Genomic DNA, 17,588 nt, shown 5'->3' on the forward strand with positions numbered 1-17,588 from the left:
TTACTATTAGCTCCGCCTCTCTGCAGGTATCGCGACAGCTGATCCAAATCTCAGCTACAAAACATGAAGCCCGGGCCCCTCAGTGTGCGCCTGCGCAGTTCTCGCTGATCGGAGAGACGGAGACGGGGCTCGATCCTCCGCAGCGCGCAGCTTTCACCGGCGGCAAACCGGAAAAAACACCGTGCACGAGCCAAATCCTCTCACGAGCATTTCACCGAACCTCTGGGGGTGAGCGGGAGCCCGCCGGTGTGTCTGCTTGCACCTGGCGGCAGACGGCGGAGGCTCAGTCACTGTTAACGGAACCGCAGGCGGCTGCAGTCCGCTGAAAACGAGCTATTCTGCCCCGACCTCCGAGCTACCATCCGGGCTCCAACCAGCGCAAGGCTCCGGGATGCAAACACCAGATATTGGCCTGCTGCTGATGCTCCGACCTTCCAGATGTCCGAGCTGCACCTTCCAGCCTGAACCCAGAGATTAACGAACACGAGCTCACATCTGGAGACAAAGGATCATCTGGAGGACAAAAGAGGAATAACACATCATCCTCTGGAGAGCCAACCGGGAAACAGCATCCGGAGGATTAATGTAAACAAAGAGACCAACATCTGGAGGACAGACTCTCAGTGACAGGTGAGAGCCCGCGTCTCGTTCACGGTGATAAATGACAAATCCACAGTGCTGAGGACTTCCTGTTTCCTAAAGCAGAGGAAGCTCCCAAGCCGTTGCTGCTGCCCGGCTCATAAACTTTGTTTCTCTTTCTCACAGTTTGGATGTGACCAGGAGACGCTGTGAGGATGCGGACCCGTCTCCCCCTCCCACCGGTCCTGGTCTTGGTCCCGGTCCTGGTCCTGGTCCCGGTCCCGGTGCAGGCTCGCTCTGTGTCAGCAGGGCGCTCTGACACAAACATGGTGGTGGAGGAGTCTGTGAGCGCTACAGTGAATGCGACGGTGCTGGACGGGCGAGGAAACGCCATCCATGTGATTAGCAGCGATGACGGGAAGTATGGACAGAACTCCCCCAAGGTCGACACCAGGGGTGTGATCGTCGCACCTGCACCGCATCACGGAGGTATCTGAGCACACACACCTGTCACCTGCATTGTCAGTAAAATGAATGCTGAGTGGACGTTTCCACATACTTCTGGTCAGAGTCAGCCCTCATTTGGTTATGTTTTGTAGGAAAATACATGGAAACACAGTAAATGAGGCAAAAACTGAATGTACTTTTGTAACGAGTTTGAAAGTGAATATTTGGTGTGAGCAGCTTCATCCTTCAGCTCTCTGAGCAGGATCTTCAGGAGAGGTTCTTCAAGGACATTCAAAGCTCTCTGGATGTTTCTGCCTTGTTGTGTCCTCTGTCAGGATGACCCCACAATGCTTCAGTGAAGTTTACAGTGATGCTGAGCTCCAGGCTCTGGGGAGGCCCATCCATGACCGATACTGTTCATGGCACTTTTCATAATTCATGAGTTTATCAAAAATCTCCAACACCACTGACTGACCTGCAGCTGAAACCATGACCTCCACCGTGCCTCACAGATGGCTGCAGACGGTGGGACCACCTCCTGATCTCCTCGTACACACTGACCATGATGTGGATCCATCTGTCCAGCAGACCTGTTCCTCTGGTCTTCAGTCCAGTTCTCGTCATTTTCCCGTTTCCCTTCATTAAGAACGTCTTCCTGACAGCTGTCCATCACTGAGACATTTCTGATGAGGCTTCAGTGAACAGTAGACGATTGGCTGAAGGTCCAGATCATCTCTGAGCTCTCTGTTATTTTTTTATAGACTAATAATATAATTTAAATCAGGTTCTTTGATCAAATGGGAGGACCAGCTGATCGAACACGAGCCGTGTTTTGTAGCTGGCTGTTATCAGAAGTTCATCCATTCATTGGATGTGGGTGTTCTGCCTCCACGGTGGAATAATTGTACAGCACACATTTTGGATTTTGGAGGCTTTCAAGCGTAAGGACTCTGTGCGACTGAGGCATGGTGGTGGTAGCTTCATGGTCTGGGCTGTCAGTGGTTCAGGTACAGGAGGAACACCTCAATATTCTCATCAACAGCTACTCGGTCGAAGCTTGGACACAGTTGGGTGTTCCAATAGGACGATGATCCCAGGCACACGTTTGGATAAAGAAGGCTAACATTCAGCTTCTTAAGGGGGAGTGTAAGTGCACTTGGTTCTCAGCCACAAAGGTGGAGGGCAGACTCTGAGTTTGGCAGGGGTTCCTGGCTCAAGGAGTTCGGTCACTACAGGGGAACAGGAGATTGACAGAAGGAGTAATGTGGTGTGATGTGGATGCTGTACTGGTCTAAGGTGGTGCAGACTGAACTGGGTGTGAAGGTGTAGCTGTTTAGTTACCTCCCAGTGTATTAGGGCAGGGCGATATCGCTAAAAATGTTTATCGCGATATATATTTGAAAATTTGCGATAACTATATAACTGATGATATAATCGACGCGAGACAGAATACTTTACAACTCTGCAACCTTATTAGTGCAAAAAAACCCATCCATGTATTTTACTTAAACAAGCAGCTGTTTTTATGTGCATTAATGTTATATAGAAATGTAACAGTGCAAATACAAATTCCTTGCTGACAGTTTAACCAAAAGGCACTTCCAGTGGAAACGGGCCGACATATCCTCAGCATAACCATGTATAATATCCACAAAACTTAAGAAGAGGTTATACACACACAATACGGTAATATTATGTTGAAGCACAGTACGTATCACTCCGCGAGGCTCCTGCCCACAATAGCTGTAATGCTCCGACAAGCCGAGCGGTGCGGCTACGTAGCTTAGCAAAGTCGTACTAAAACATTTTTGAGCGCCGTGTACATAAAATCAGTTCGGTAATAACGACGGCCCGCTAGCATGCTCTACCAAAAATAGTGCTTTGCTGTGTATCTGATGGACGAAAGCTAAACCTGTTCCACACCACGGAAGTTGCAGCATTTTTACAAACAAATTATGGTTCATCTGTTTCATTCAACGATCCACTTTCGCTCTTCTCATTCTCCGCCATGCTTTATCCGCCATGTGCGTATGAAAACAAAGGCACTGTGCATGCGCGTTTTACCCATGAAAATGAAATATCGCGATATTTCATTTTCTTAGCATTGCCTAACATTACATCGGTATTACCGTGAATGGTATGATATGGCCCAGTCCAACAGTGTATGTCCCTACCCCCACCTGTCACCACCAGGCGTGAGTAGCGACCAAAATGCAGATATCAGAGATACAACAGCTTCCTCTGAAGGCTGTGTGCGCTTGAAGACAGGTGAGGAGTTTTCAGGTGCTGCTTGTCCACACTGACAGGAAGCAATTAAAAACACCCTCATTCAGCTGAACACAGGAAAAGAGGCCAAATGTAAAGGTAGCTCAGAGCCTCGGTATGAGCAACGCATCAAAGCTGTTCAGGAGAAAAAGAGAAAAGGTGGATGTGGCCTAACCCACTGATGGAGGATCCTGGAAGTTACTCTGATTATCTCTTTGTTTCAGAAAAAGTTGTGAGTTTAAGAGAAGCTGATTTGTTGTTTTCTTTGCCGTCAGAGTAATCAGCCAAATTCAGCGACACACACCAACATTCACTGTCAACAAAAACACACACACGCACCATCCACTCCATCAGCTGCTCCAATGAACACTAGGAAGCAGCTGATGAAGTGGATGGTGCGTGTGTGTGTGTGTGTGTGTGTGTGTGTGCGTGCGTGTGCATGCATGTGTGTGTATGTGCACGTGTGTGTGAGACACTGCAGAGGTTTTCTGGCTGCTGAAGGTCGGAGAGTCTCTGCTCCGAAGTGTCAGATTACAGTCAGATGGTCCAAGGACACTGCAGCTGCTGGATGGAGCGCCAACACAGACACAGACTCACACACACAGACCTTCATGCAGGGCCGGCCCGTGGCATAGGCCGTATAGGCAAATGCTAAGGGCGCCGTCCATCAGGGGGCGCCACGCCAGTGCCACAAATGTTGAAAAAAAAAAAAAAGTTGGTACTATTATTTCTAAATACAAAAAATAATCCCACGTTAATTAAAATGCAAATTAAGTTTATTTAATAGAAATATTATTTGTTACAACATTACCCCCCCCCCCCCGCACGGTGCGCCCCCTCCCTTCCCGTATCATGGTTCCTTTTGGACGTCACCACATCAAAAAATCAACACAAGATGTCAAAACGGCCAAAACTGTCAGGTGCCCAGGGAAGAAAAAAGAGAAAAGAAGAGGAGGAGAAACGAGAAAAAGACAGAGGTAGGTAACGTTAGCCTACATGAAATTATTTGTCTGAATGTGATAGTAACCTAAATTTTTAGCATTAAGCTAATGTTACATGATTCGCTAATTGCTAATCAATAAATAGCTAGTTAACTGTTTTAACGTCAGTTAATATTGTGGAGGGGGCTAAATTGTTATGGAAAATAATAATGTAACGTTAGGTAATTACAGTACTCCCACCTTTCCCACCATTCCTCATTTGTATTCATCTTTTAAGCAGGTGTTTTTTGTTTACATTGTTATTGCCTTCTGGTTAGCTAACGTTTACCCTGCAGGTAATAGTCACTTTTCCACCCCTGTATATATTATAGTTGTAAGCCTAGTTGTTAAAGTGCACATCATTAATGTTAATTAAGCAATATCACATGAGAGGGAATGCTGTTTTTTAATATGAGCACTGCTGTGATTCGGTCAAAGATAATCATAACATAACATTCTCATATGATATTATACTGTTACTTTGCATTCTGCTATTCAGCATTTCACTGTAATGATGACAATAAATTGAATCTAATCTAATTTGCATATCAGTTAACATCATACATATATCTCTTTGGTTTTTCATTTATATTATATCATTTCATTTTATTCCTGGAATCATATGTTTTTATTATTAGACTTTAATACTCAGTGGTGTCACATACTCCTCTCTTCAGATGCACTGTTGAAGTTTCTAAATCCCACCCCTGGGCCATCTACCACATCTACCGCTGCTGCCTCCACTTCAGCAGCACAACCCACCAGTGATGCAGCATCAGCAGCACAACCCAGCCATGATGCAGCAGCATCAAGCGGTCTTCCTGTTGCCTCCACCTCAGCAGCACAACCCACCAGTTTTGCAGCAGCATCAAGCGGTGTTCCTGTTGCCTTATTTATATTGTATTTTTAATTTATTTTATCCAACTTGTTGACACGTTTTATTGTGTTTATGTATGTAAAATTTATTGTATTTCATATATTCATTTTTTACTTTTTGTATTCATTTATTTATTCATATATTTTTTTATCTTGTTAATTATTCTGATTGTGAATTTGCTTTCTTTAAGTAAAAAAAAGGTCAAAGACAAAGCTATTCGGTTTCTTGTGAGTACATACACTACACTGCCGATGTAGGGGGGCGCCACTTAAAATCTTGCCTAGGGCGCCAGATTGGTTAGGGCCGGGCCTGCCTTCATGTCACTATAACTGTGATCAATCGGATGTGTAACAAAGTAAAATAACTGAGTTCAGTGTTTTTCCAGCTCAAACCACAGCAGCAGCTGAATGCAGCCGTTCCACAATAAAGACAATAACACAGTAGGGCTGGGCTATATCATACCGTTCACGGTAACACCGGTGTAATGTTGGGCAACGATAAGAAAATGAAACATCGCGATAGAATATGGGTAAAACGCGCGTGCGCAGTGCCTTTGTTTACATACGCACATGACGGTGACGCAGAATGAGAAGAGTGAAAGCGGATCGTTGAATGAAACGGATGAAGCAGAACTGGTTTGTAAAAATGCTGCAACTTCAGTGGTGTGGAACTGGCTTAGCTTTCATCCCTCAGATACACAACAAAGCACTATTTTTGGTAGCACATGCTAGCAGGCCGTCGTTATTACCGTGTTGTTTGGAAAATACGGCACACTTAAAATTAATCCTTTGATTTTTCTGAAAATCTACAGTGTCCCTTATAATCCCGTGTGCCTTATGTATGAATTCTGGTTGTGTTTACTGACCTCGAAATGATTTTATGTACATGGCGCTCGAAAATCTGTTGCACCGCTTGATGGATTGTCGGAGCATTACGGCTATCGTAGGCAGGAGCCTGGCGGAGTGATACGTACTGTGGTTCAACATAATATTACTGTATTGTGTGTGTATAACCTCTTTTTAAGTTTTGTGGATATTCTACATGGTTATGCTGAGGATATGTCGGCCGGTTTCCACTGGAAATGCCTTTTGGTTAAACTGTCAGCAAGGAATTTGCATTTGCACTGTTAAATTTTTATATAACTTTAATGCACTTAAAAAAGCTGCTTGTGTAAGTGAAAATATATTGATTTTTTGGGGGGTTTTTTGCACTAATAAAGTTGAGGAGTTGTAAAGTATTTTGTCTCATGTCAATTATATTGTCAGTTATATTGTTATCGCAAATTTTCGAATGTATATCGTGATAAATATTTTTGGTCATATCGCCCTGCTCTATAACACAGAGAAAAGCATGTTGGAGCACCTGCTAGTGAAACCTGAGCTGAGTTCAAAGTTCACGGTACAGCTGCTGCACATCTCCTTGGTTCTGTTAAAATCAATGAGGTACTATAAGTGCTACAAAATGTCATCTTCTTGTCTGTCCATGTGTGTAAAGTCTGGTCAGCTGATTTAAACCAGCCTATAGCGTGCTCTGTCCCACGAGGACTGGACTCACACAGGTGGGCTGTCAGCTGACTCCCATGATCCTCTGCAGCAGGCCGACTTTCAGATTCACGCCTTTGAGGAGTTTCATGACATTCGATTCACGTAATCAACTCCCAGAAAATAAAAATAACTGAAAACCTGGGAAAACCTCAAAAAGTCTGAAGTTGACCCAGCGGGGGGGACACCACACGTGGGTCTGAGCCCACAGATCAGCTGATTTTTGTTGTTTTCATTATAGAGGACGATCAGCTTCACATGAACATCTGAAGTGATTGACCCGTAATGTGTCGACATGCCTGTTTGGGGGTTTAATGTGTTTTAACTGAAGACACGCGGATCAGCAGCCAGCTTTGTTCTTGTTATTATTGTTTATGTATTGATTAATCTGAAGTCTCAGTGTTTTTATTGATCATTGTTGTTTGATCTGGGAAAATTCACTCGATTAAAGATGAGTTATTGATCAAATGTTGAGCAGCTCACCTTTGAGTCGTTTTAGTTACACTTCATTAAACTGACTTTGGTTTCCTCTCAGTGGTCGACCGCCAAGGATGCGACCCAAACACTCACTTCCTGGTCCCGCCCCGCAGTGTCCACTGGGTGGCGCTGATGCAGAGAGGTAACTGCACCTTTAAGGAGAAGATCTTGAAGGCAGCTGCGTACAACGCCACGGCCGTCCTCATCTACAACAACTCCCCAGAGTACACCGTCAAGATGGGACACGAAGGTCAGAGCGCTCGCCGCACGAGCCAATCAGAGATGAGCGTTCACACACACAAGCATATTACTCATCTGAACAGGTGAAACGTTTACCTGAGTGTTAGCTTCACACTGCAAAGATGGACGTATTCTCCACCCTCTGGTTTGTGAAGCACCTCCACATTTAAACTGGCGTAGCTGCAGACAGAGCAGGGAAGTATCAAAGTATTTGTACTTCCTCACTGTACTTCTGCATATCTGTGCTTTACTTGAGTATTTATTTTTCAGATAACTTTTGACTTCTACTTCCTTCAAACTAAATGTTTCTATCACATCAACAAACATCAGCACACAAACTGTTTGTGTGCAGTTTGACTCATAATGTGTTGCAGCTGCAGATTTCACAGGAAGAGCTAACTTCACTCAGGGAAGAAAGACAGGAGAGGAAGAAGAGAGCTTAGAGTTAAAGGGAAGGATGCTCACTTACAGCTCTATATGATGGTATGTTATATTTCTGTCTTATGTCCTGCAAAACAAACTGAGCTGACGTGTGAGTCAGAGGCTGCATGAAACTTTTCTGCAGTTTGGTGAATGATAAACGGCTTAGTTGGTGAAGCTCCGTGTTGGACGGCACACAGTGGCTGTGGTGATCAGAGTTAGCTTACATGAGTTTTAGCAGAGATGAAGCTAAGCTGATGATGCTTAGATTCAGTCATTAAATCCCACCTTCATGCTAACTTTGTATAAACTGTGTACTGTTGGTGTGGGGACTGAAGCATTGGGTTACATCCTGTTCAGTTGTGTACATCCACAAAGAGCTGCAGCAGCAGGTCAGCTGGTCACAGCCTGGACATGATTATTGAGCCAGGCGTGGAGGCAAAGTAAAAGTATTTGAGTACAGAGCTCGTACACTTTCACTTTGACTTCAACTTTTATCAGAGTATTTTGTAACACCAGTATCAGTACTTGTACTTCAGTACAGAATCGCCATACTTTTGGCTACAGAGACCAAAGAGCGGCAAAGCTTTAACGACTCACTGTGGTCCCTCTGGTGGACGTTAGAGGAACTGCAGGCTTTGGTGCTGCAGTGATGGCTTCACTTATCTGGAGCTGGTTGGTGTTGGCGTAGCCCTCCGCCCCCTCATCAGAGCCCGGCCATGTCTGCGTGTAAAAAAGACGCCATGGCGGCAACAAGGACGCTGGTGTCCAGGTGTCAGGGCGCCTACAGCGATATCAGCGAAACAAAATTTCTGCTGTTTGAGTTCATAGCTCAAGCTCGTGCGCCACAATGTGATGGCATGCTGGGGTCACTGATCCTAGCATATTGATTTATTGGTCGCAGGATGGACTCACATCAGAGTGTTTCTGTTCATTAAAGTCTGACACTGGTTTGTGCTGCAGCATCGTCCCTCAGAGATGTTCAGGTAAGTGACGACTGCCGGGCGGGGGGTGGAGTCGATGTTCAGTCTAAATATAGATCAACGTGTCATTCGAGGCTGAGGTCACTGTGACTTCACACTCTGTGTGTGGGACAGAGCGAGGTGATGATGGGGAGCAACATCAGCACGAAGAGATCAACAGACAAAGAAACAAATTACAAATATGACGTCCAATTAGAGTTTCAGAAAACACAAACAGGAAGTACTCCATGTTAAGAACAGATTATTTATCTCGATTGTTGGGTGGTGTAAAAATAAATTAGACCCAACCGTGCTGGTCACGTGTGCACCGAGCTGATCGGCGTGACGCGTGCTGCCTTCTGAACATCCTGGTCTTTTGTATGAGCTCAGATTTCAACTGGTCTGAGATCAGGGTTCACAGTGTTATGTTGGGCTGATTCGATAATCTGACCTGGAGTCTGGGTTTAACGAACATCGAGCAGTTTTTAACAGAAGAACTGCGACGCCGTGTTTAAATGATCTGAAGCGTCTGAGCAGAGACCGTCACCAGAGTAACTGCTGTGTTTAAGTGCTCATGATACACACGCTTTTGTTTTTGCAAACACTTTTAAACTTGTAACGTGTGGTCAACCCATTAAAGCCAGTACACCCAGTACACTTTACTGTATGACTGTTAACACGGCGTCCCCGTCCCTGCTGCCACCCTGTTTCTGATTCTGTTTGCAGGCACGGGTGACATCGTGGCGGTGATGATCACAGAGGCATACGGTAAAGAGATCCTGGCCCACCTTGAGCGGAACATGACGGTTCTGGTCTCCGTGGTCGTTGGTCAGCGCGGGCCCACCAAGAACATCAACCGAGGCTCGCTGGTCTTCGTCTCCATCTCCTTCATCATCCTCATGATCATTTCGTCAGCTTGGCTCATCTTTCACTTCATCCAGAAGATCCGCTACACGAGCACTCGCGACCGCAGCCAGGTAACACGTTAGCCGCGGGCTGATGCTGCATTCAGGTACCCGAGTCTGTGATATCCGCTGATGTGAGTGTTGTCCTCCTCCTCCTGTGAAGACTCTGAGCTTCCAGGATTTCTGCTCCTGAGCGGAGAGAGAAGCACGGTCTGATAAACAGTCTGTCGGGCTCTTCAGCGATCGATCGCCCTGATCTCACTCAGTCCAGCTGGAGAAACCTTCTTCAGACACTTCCTGTTGTCACTTTGAGATCCTTCCTTCACCTCATCAGTATTTCCTGCGAGGATCAATCAGCCCTCTGAAGGGTTAACTTTCTTCTTTACTGTATTTCTGTACCAGCTGACCGCCCCTCTTCTCATGTTCTGCTCCCCCGATGTTCTCCTGGGACTTTTGTTCATATAGTTTGATTCGTTTTCCACCTCCAACATGGCCCTGCCTGCCGTGTTGGTGTTTCCAAACCCGAGCCGTGTTTGTTTGGAAACCAGCAGTTTCCTTCACGGTGTGCTTCATGAAAGCATTCTTCATTTGACACACATTTACAGCTGTTACTCAGATGTTCTTCTTTTTTGGTGTTTCCTGCCTCATCTTTAAGCAGCTTCTTCAAAGGGCCAATGAAAGTCAGTCTTTCTGTAGAAGAGCAGACTCTGAGTCCAGGTAGCTTCAGAAGAACACATTTGCTCAGAGGTTCACTGACTGACTTGGTAAAGATGAAGTTTGTTTAGTCGTGTGACTCGGATCAGAACACATTTCACAAAGAATCAAAACCCAAATCCTGGAAATGTTTGTGACTCTAACACTCTGTCCTCTCACTCTGTCAGCATCGTCTTGGAGATGCAGCGAAGAAAGCCATCGGAAAGCTGAAGACGAGGACGGTGAAAAAAGGAGACAAGGTGAGCACATGTGTTGGCTGTTTCTCCTTCACATGTGATGTAGGACCCGTGAATGAGGCTCTGAAACCCAGAAGGTTAAATTTACGTGAGCTTTCAGGCAGCGAGTGACGGCCTCTGCAGAGCTGTAACACATGGAAAGAGAGCTGCTGGAGCAGAACTGTCTGAAAAAGGTTTTTGCTCGATGAAGTTTCCACCTCACTCGTTCATAGACAATGAGCTCAGCGTCTGGATCCTTCACATCCTCGTTCTTTGAATGCAGCATGTGAACATCTGGTTTCCTCACAGCCGTTTGGTTAACGTGTTGCTGACGTTCAGATGAAACAGCAATGATGTTGTTCAGAGGAGAAACATAAATCAGAAAGACTTCTAACTTCTAAGAACCAGCAGAGACAACATCACAGCAAAGCTCTGACCTGTTTCCTGTGTGTGTGTGTGTGTGTGTGTGTGTGTGTGTGTGTGTGTGTGTGTGTGGGTGTGTGTGTGTGTGTGTGTGTGTGTAGGACACAGAGTCAAACCACTGTGCAGTGTGTATCGAAGTGTACCAGCTGAACGATGTGGTTCGAATCCTGCCCTGCAAGTGAGTCTGACCTTGTTGCTGCAGGCTCTCCAGTCTCAGACCAGTCTGGCTCTGTAATTAAAAGTGTTTTATGAACTCTTCCTCGTTCTGTCTGCTATGTCTAATGTCGTGCTGATAACACGTAGCGTGATGTTTTTTGATAACACGCCTGTGTCTTTGCAGACACGTCTTTCATAAAGCGTGCGTGGACCCCTGGCTGAAGGAGCACTGCACCTGCCCCATGTGCAAACTGAACATCCTCAAAGCTCTCGGCATCACGGTGAGTCCTCGCTGACACATGGGCATGTTTGACACACAAAGACAGAGACACCCAGATGTGTTGTAATCCAAACCAGCGTTCACACCAGGCTGACGTGCCCTCACCGTACACCAAGCTTGGCTAACATGAGAAACTGGGTCTGTTGCGGATGGTTGCAGCTGAACTCGGTATTATTTCAATGTCTTTCTGCTGATAGGGTAGATTTTACAGTGAGGTAACAGAAATGTGAGGTAGGTAAAGAGACCAACATTTCCTCACTGTTTGCATTTATGTGCATTTTTCTACTAAATGTTAAAGACTTTTAACTTTATCCACGTTTTGCTTGTAGTTGAATGACTTTGTCTGCATTTCTGAGCTCTTTGTCTTGTTCACGGAGAAAAATCTCATCAGTTCTGGGCTTGAACATTAAGGTCAATGTCTGAGGTGGAAATGTGAAGGATAGCAGATGTGTGATCGTCACTGTTTCATCACTGAGAAAGTTTTTCTCCAAAGAGAGTTAATGTCTCCTGACGTGTGGACAGTTCTCCTCTCTGGGACAAAAAAATAAAAACAGCACCAGTCTTCAGCATTGCTGATTTTTAGATTTGACATTTTGAACACCTGCCAGTTTGTCCCGTTCCAGCCCCCGACTCTACAAACACACCTGCATGATCACGTTCCTCCCTGCAGTCCTTTCACTGAGTGCATTGCTGCCAGCTCCTCACAGTCTTGAGCTCTTTGGTCATCCCTCACGTGGGCGGCGTCACAGACATCGCAGCTCTCGTCCAGAGCTAACGTCCGCTTTATTTTTCAGCTGGAGCTCCAGATCTCCTGCAGTGTCATCAGTCCACCTGAAGAGGCACGATCTAAAATGCTTCTTTTTAGCATGACAGAGTCCACCGAACGCTCTTTGATAAACTCTGAGAACAACCTGTTGTTCTTTTAAGAAAAGATAAAGCTGACCCAGACTGCTCCATGTGAAGCTGCAGCTTTGGTAGCAAAGGTTCAGTTTTCCATTCCTGCTTTGCATCGATTAAGTTCTTGTGATTCACTGCGTTGAACCAATATTCAGACTGTAGCAATCTGCTGTCTGCACACAGCGTTACTTCACTGAATACCTACTGTCTCATCAAAAACTCTAAATTCATCTTTGTAGGCTGACAAATATCGTGCGCATTTACAGTAAAGTTGTATTCATGAGCAAACGTAAATATTTTTATTGTAAAAAGCACATTGCTTTTAAAAGCATCAAAGTTGTGATGCTTTGTCCAATAAAACTGCAAAAAACCAGTAAGCCTTTCTCTAACTGAAATGGGACAAACTGCATATGTGCACGTTTATTTATCCCACTCATCAGCTACAACAGGAAGTCAGGAGAGTCGAAATGACATTTGGATTGAAGAAGAGCAACGTGGTTTTGTTTTTTTGTTTTTTATCCTTTTAGGGATATTTGAGAGTGTACAATAGCTTTTCCAACCAGCCCATGTGTGTTTTGTGGGCTTTGAGAATGCGTTTGACCGCATCTCTTGCGACGCTCTGTGATGTTGTTTCAGGAATTTGGGGTATCCGGCTTGTTATTACAGGCCACTCAGTCCCTGTACAACCGTAGCAAGACTTTGGTTTGCACTGTCAATTATAACTCAGACTTGTTAAATATCTGAAGTGTAAAGAAGGAGATGATGGATGGATGGTAGAACACTGGAATTCGTGCATTTGTCTGTTTTTAGTTTGATCAATTATAGGAAATATTCTTGCTTAAATATGTATTTAGACACAGAACTTTTCCCTTTGTTAAGCCCTGGAAATAAAAGTGCAGGCTGCATCGATGATGCAACGCAGTGTTTCTGAAGAAGAAAATTTCCATCTATAAGACATCAGGTGTGTCTGAATTATACCTGGGAGTGACTGCCTCTGTCTGTCCTCAGACCAGTGTTCCCTGTGTGGACAGCGTTGTGTTGGATGTGGATCGTCTCGGTGCCAGTCAGGCACCTGGCAGCCAGAGGGCGCCCCTTAGTGACAGCAACCAGCCATCCATCAGCCTGGAGCCACTCAGCCCCACCCATTCTGAGGCCACGCCCAGAACACCTGCCGATATCACTATCGCCGTGACCAGTAAGTGACACGACAACAGACTAAAGACAACATCTGTAATTCACTGTCACTGCAAATAAATGTTCTAAGCAAGTAAAAGACAACTTCATGTGGATGTAGAGCAACAAGTTTACAGTGCAACTGAGCAACGTTATCCAGCAACCAAAGTAAAACTGAAAAGTAAAGAGTTATGCGTCTGCATCTGCTGCTGAGTGAATTAACTCTGATGGACGTTCTTCTGTCCTTCCAGGCGGCGGTCGCTTCTTCAGCAGGAACTCCATGTCTCCTCGCAGCGTCGTCTGTGAGATGGAGCTTCCGGATATACAGGCTTCGCTCGACCTCTACGATGACAACAAGTCCTGAGGCTGGTTGTCATGGTTACTGCCCTCCAGCAACAACACCATTCCAGTTGCTGAGAGATGTAGGACATTTTATGGACACAGGAAGTCTTCATATAGTGTTTCCTGTTTCGGGGGGGGGGGGGTTAATCTGATCTTTAACCATCATTTATTCTACCAGATTTTCTACAAACTGAACACATCCGGGTCTGAATCTGGGTCTCGATCCTGGTCTGGATCCCACTCTTGAATTAGAGATTCTCGTGTTTGTTTGTTTTTTCCTAGTAGAGGGAAACTAGAAGACGTGGAAGCAAACAAATCAGCCTGAACTGAACCAGAGCACCTGAATCCAGACTTCCTGCCCACGTCTCTGTGTTCAGGCATAGCTCTGGCTGACTGATGGTGACATCATTAACAGGCTCCTGAACCCTGTAAAGACCTGGACCTGGACCACAACTTTTTCTTGTTTGTAAGTGCTGAATGAGATCTGTAGTCCTCTGTGTCCCTGGACAGAACAAGAGCCAGATGAAATTCTGGACCCGGATCTGGACCTGAACACTAGACCTGGACCCTAAACAATCATGTGGACTTTAATAGTGTTAACTATTAACTCCCTGTAGCAAAAAATAATTAAAGAAAAGAAATTTAATAATGATCCAGTTTGTCTGTAGATCAAGCGATGTTATATTAAAGGACTGATCCACCACTTCAGGAAACCTCCCAGTGGGTGTGGCGTTCCTCAGGAAACCGTTCTGGGTCTTCTGTCCTCAGATTTAAAGAACAACGCAGCATTTTCAGAAACCTCACGTTCCCGTCTCAGAGATGGGTAAAGACGAGGAATTTAATTCAATCCAACTTATGATGTTAGCATAGTTTAGCACAGAGGCTGAAGCCGAGGGGAAACTGTTAGCCTGCTGTAGACCGCGACAGACTAAATCTAACGTGGACACCGAACACCTCTAAGAAGTTAGAGGTTTTCATTATTTTCAACTATAATGTGATGCACATACTGTTTAGTCACTATTAATACGGGTACATCAGTCATCCTGATAAACAGTAAGCAGGCTGCTGAGCTGCTAACTAATACTAACAGATGCTGATCGTTGCTAACATGTCTGTGCAGTAAAGACTGGGGGTCCTGAAGTGAGGGACTGCTCCGTTAATGTGTATTAAACAGCTTCTGAATTACTCATTCTGTTATTCTAACAATAATAATAATCAGTATATAAACAGCATAATACAATCTGTAACCTGACTGATCGATCAGTATTATCTCTGAAGTGACCTGAAGTCCTGCAGGACGCTCAGCTGCTAACTGTCTCTCTGTCTTTGTCTCTTTGTTTCATGGTGGTGGTGATGAAGAAGGACGTAGCGCTTTTAGTTCACTGTGTCTGTACTGCCTCAGCATTAAATGTCATCAAAGTGTCTTCAACATGCAAAGTTTCTGTTTCTTTGTGGCCAACTGAGCCAACCTGAAGAACCTGCCAAAGAGAGTAATCTACATCAGAGACGGGGTGTATATAAAAAGAGCCATGCTACTGGTCAGATAATGTCATTAAAAATGCTCCAACAGCACAAACACGGTCCAGATGTCCGGTTTGGGGCCTAAAATTAGCAGAGTTTAACCATCCACCTGTCACTCAACAAGGCCACGCCCCTAATATTGCCTTATTACAATTTAAACAGGTGAGTTCTAAAAACATACGAAAATGTACGCAGACAGCTACATAATGAAAGGACGTGATCGCATGTTAATCAGAATCAATACTTTATTGATCCTTGGGGGAAATTATTTTTTGTTACAGTGCTCCATTATAAACAAACATTAACAAAGACAGACAATACACTAACTAAGAATAGCACCATATATACAGGCACATATATACATAAAAGTCACTTATTAATAAATAGCTGAAAAAGAACAAGTGCAAGAAGGGTGTAGCTGTTGCACTAAACAGTGTGTTAGGTGGAGGAGTTGTACAGGGAGCCACAGGCAGGAATGATTTCCTGTGTCGTTCAGTGGTGCATTATGGGTAATCTCAGTCTCTCACTGAGCGTGCTCCTGTGACTGACCAGCATGTCATGGAGTGGGTGGGAGGTGTTATCCAACATTGTCTTTATCTTGGACAACATCCGCCTCTCCGACACCACCTTGAGGGAGTCCAGCTCCTTAAGTCTATCCAGTCTTTTAAATTACGTCTTAAAACTTATTTTTTTACTTTGGCTTTTGATTCTGTCTAGTTGGCTGTTTTAGCTTGTTGCGTTGTTACCTATTGTTTGTTGTCCTCTTCTATTGTTTGTTTTAACTGTCTCATGTTTTTATTGACTGTGAAGCACTATGGTCAACACTGTTGTTTTTAATATGTGCTATATAAATAAATTTTGATTTGATTTGATTGCTGGCCTTACGGATCAGTTTATCGAGTCTGTTGGCATCTGCGACCCTCAGCCTGCTCCCCCAGCATGCAACAGCATAGAGGATCGCACTGGCCACAACAGACTCGTAGAAAATCCTCAGCATTTTCTGGCAGATGTTGAAGGACCTCAGTTGCCTCAAAAAAATAGAGACGACTCTGGCCCTTCCTGTAAAGTGCTGTGGTGTTTGTAGCCCAGTCCAGTTTATTGTCAATGTGTACTCCAAGGTACAGTGGGGCAAAAAAGTATTTAGTCAGCCACCGATTGTGCAAGTTCCCCCACCTAAAATGATGACAGAGGTCAGTAATTTGCACCAGAGGTACACTTCAACTGTGAGAGGCAGAATGTGAAAAAAAAAATCCATGAATCCACATGGTAGGATTTGTAAAGAATTTATTCGTAAATCAGGGTGGAAAATAAGTATTTGGTCAATAACAAAAATACAACTCAATACTTTGTAACATAACCTTTGTTGGCAATAACAGAGGTCAAACATTTACTATAGGTCTTTACCAGGTTTGCACACACAGTAGCTGGTATTTTGGCCCATTCCTCCATGCAGATCTTCTCGAGAGCAGTGATGTTTTGGGGCTGTCGCCGAGCAACACGGACTTTCAACTCCCGCCACAGATTTTCTATGGGGTTGAGGTCTGGAGACTGGCTAGGCCACTCCAGGACTTTCAAATGCTTCTTACGGAGCCACTCCTTTGTTGCCCGGGCGGTGTGTTTTGGATCATTGTCATGTTGGAAGACCCAGCCTCGTTTCATCTTCAAAGTTCTCACTGATGGAAGGAGGTTTTGGCTCAAAATCTCACGATACATGGCCCCATTCATTCTGTCCTTAACACGGATCAGTCGTCCTGTCCCCTTGGCAGAAAAACAGCCCCATAGCATGATGTTTCCACCCCCATGCTTCATAGTAGGTATGGTGTTCTTGGGATGCAACTCAGTATTCTTCTTCCTCCAAACACGACGAGTTGAGTTTATACCAAAAAGTTCTACTTTGGTTTCATCTGACCACATGACATTCTCCCAATCCTCTGCTGTATCATCCATGTGCTCTCTGTCAAACTTCAGACGGGCCTGGACATGCACTGGCTTCAGCAGCGGAACACGTCTGGCACTGCGGGATTTGATTCCCTGCCGTTGTAGTGTGTTACTGATGGTGACCTTTGTTACTTTGGTCCCAGCTCTCTGCAGGTCATTCACCAGGTCCCCCCGTGTGGTTCTGGGATCTTTGCTCACCGTTCTCATGATCATTTTGACCCCACGGGATGAGATCT

The 17,588-nt window shown here is 44.9% G+C and overlaps 1 protein-coding gene across 1 annotated transcript; it reads left to right on the top strand.

The window, feature by feature from the left end:
- The first annotated feature begins 100 nt into the window (after positions 1-100).
- On the top strand, positions 101-15,324 carry rnf130 (ring finger protein 130). Its single transcript, XM_040002083.1, has 9 exons — positions 101-630; positions 766-1,068; positions 7,225-7,416; positions 9,515-9,765; positions 10,575-10,646; positions 11,147-11,223; positions 11,386-11,482; positions 13,387-13,573; positions 13,803-15,324. Exons 2-9 carry the CDS (start codon positions 795-797, stop codon positions 13,913-13,915), a joined length of 1,263 nt encoding a protein of 420 aa, XP_039858017.1. The 5' UTR covers positions 101-630; positions 766-794; the 3' UTR covers positions 13,916-15,324.
- The last annotated feature ends 2,264 nt before the right edge of the window (positions 15,325-17,588 follow it).

The sequence above is a fragment of the Simochromis diagramma genome, unplaced genomic scaffold, assembly GCF_900408965.1.
Source record: "Simochromis diagramma unplaced genomic scaffold, fSimDia1.1 OVJJ01000738.1, whole genome shotgun sequence".
Taxonomy (NCBI): Eukaryota; Metazoa; Chordata; class Actinopteri; order Cichliformes; family Cichlidae; genus Simochromis; species Simochromis diagramma.

Bases quoted from the DNA above. Each gene is read 5' to 3' on its own strand.
- rnf130 (XM_040002083.1), top strand. From the start codon at position 795: ATGCGGACCCGTCTCCCCCTCCCACCGGTCCTGGTCTTGGTCCCGGTC. The intron at 7,417-9,514 runs GTCAGAGCGCTC...TTCTGTTTGCAG, and splicing joins CGTCAAGATGGGACACGAAG to GCACGGGTGACATCGTGGCG. The intron at 11,483-13,386 runs GTGAGTCCTCGC...GTCTGTCCTCAG, and splicing joins TCAAAGCTCTCGGCATCACG to ACCAGTGTTCCCTGTGTGGA.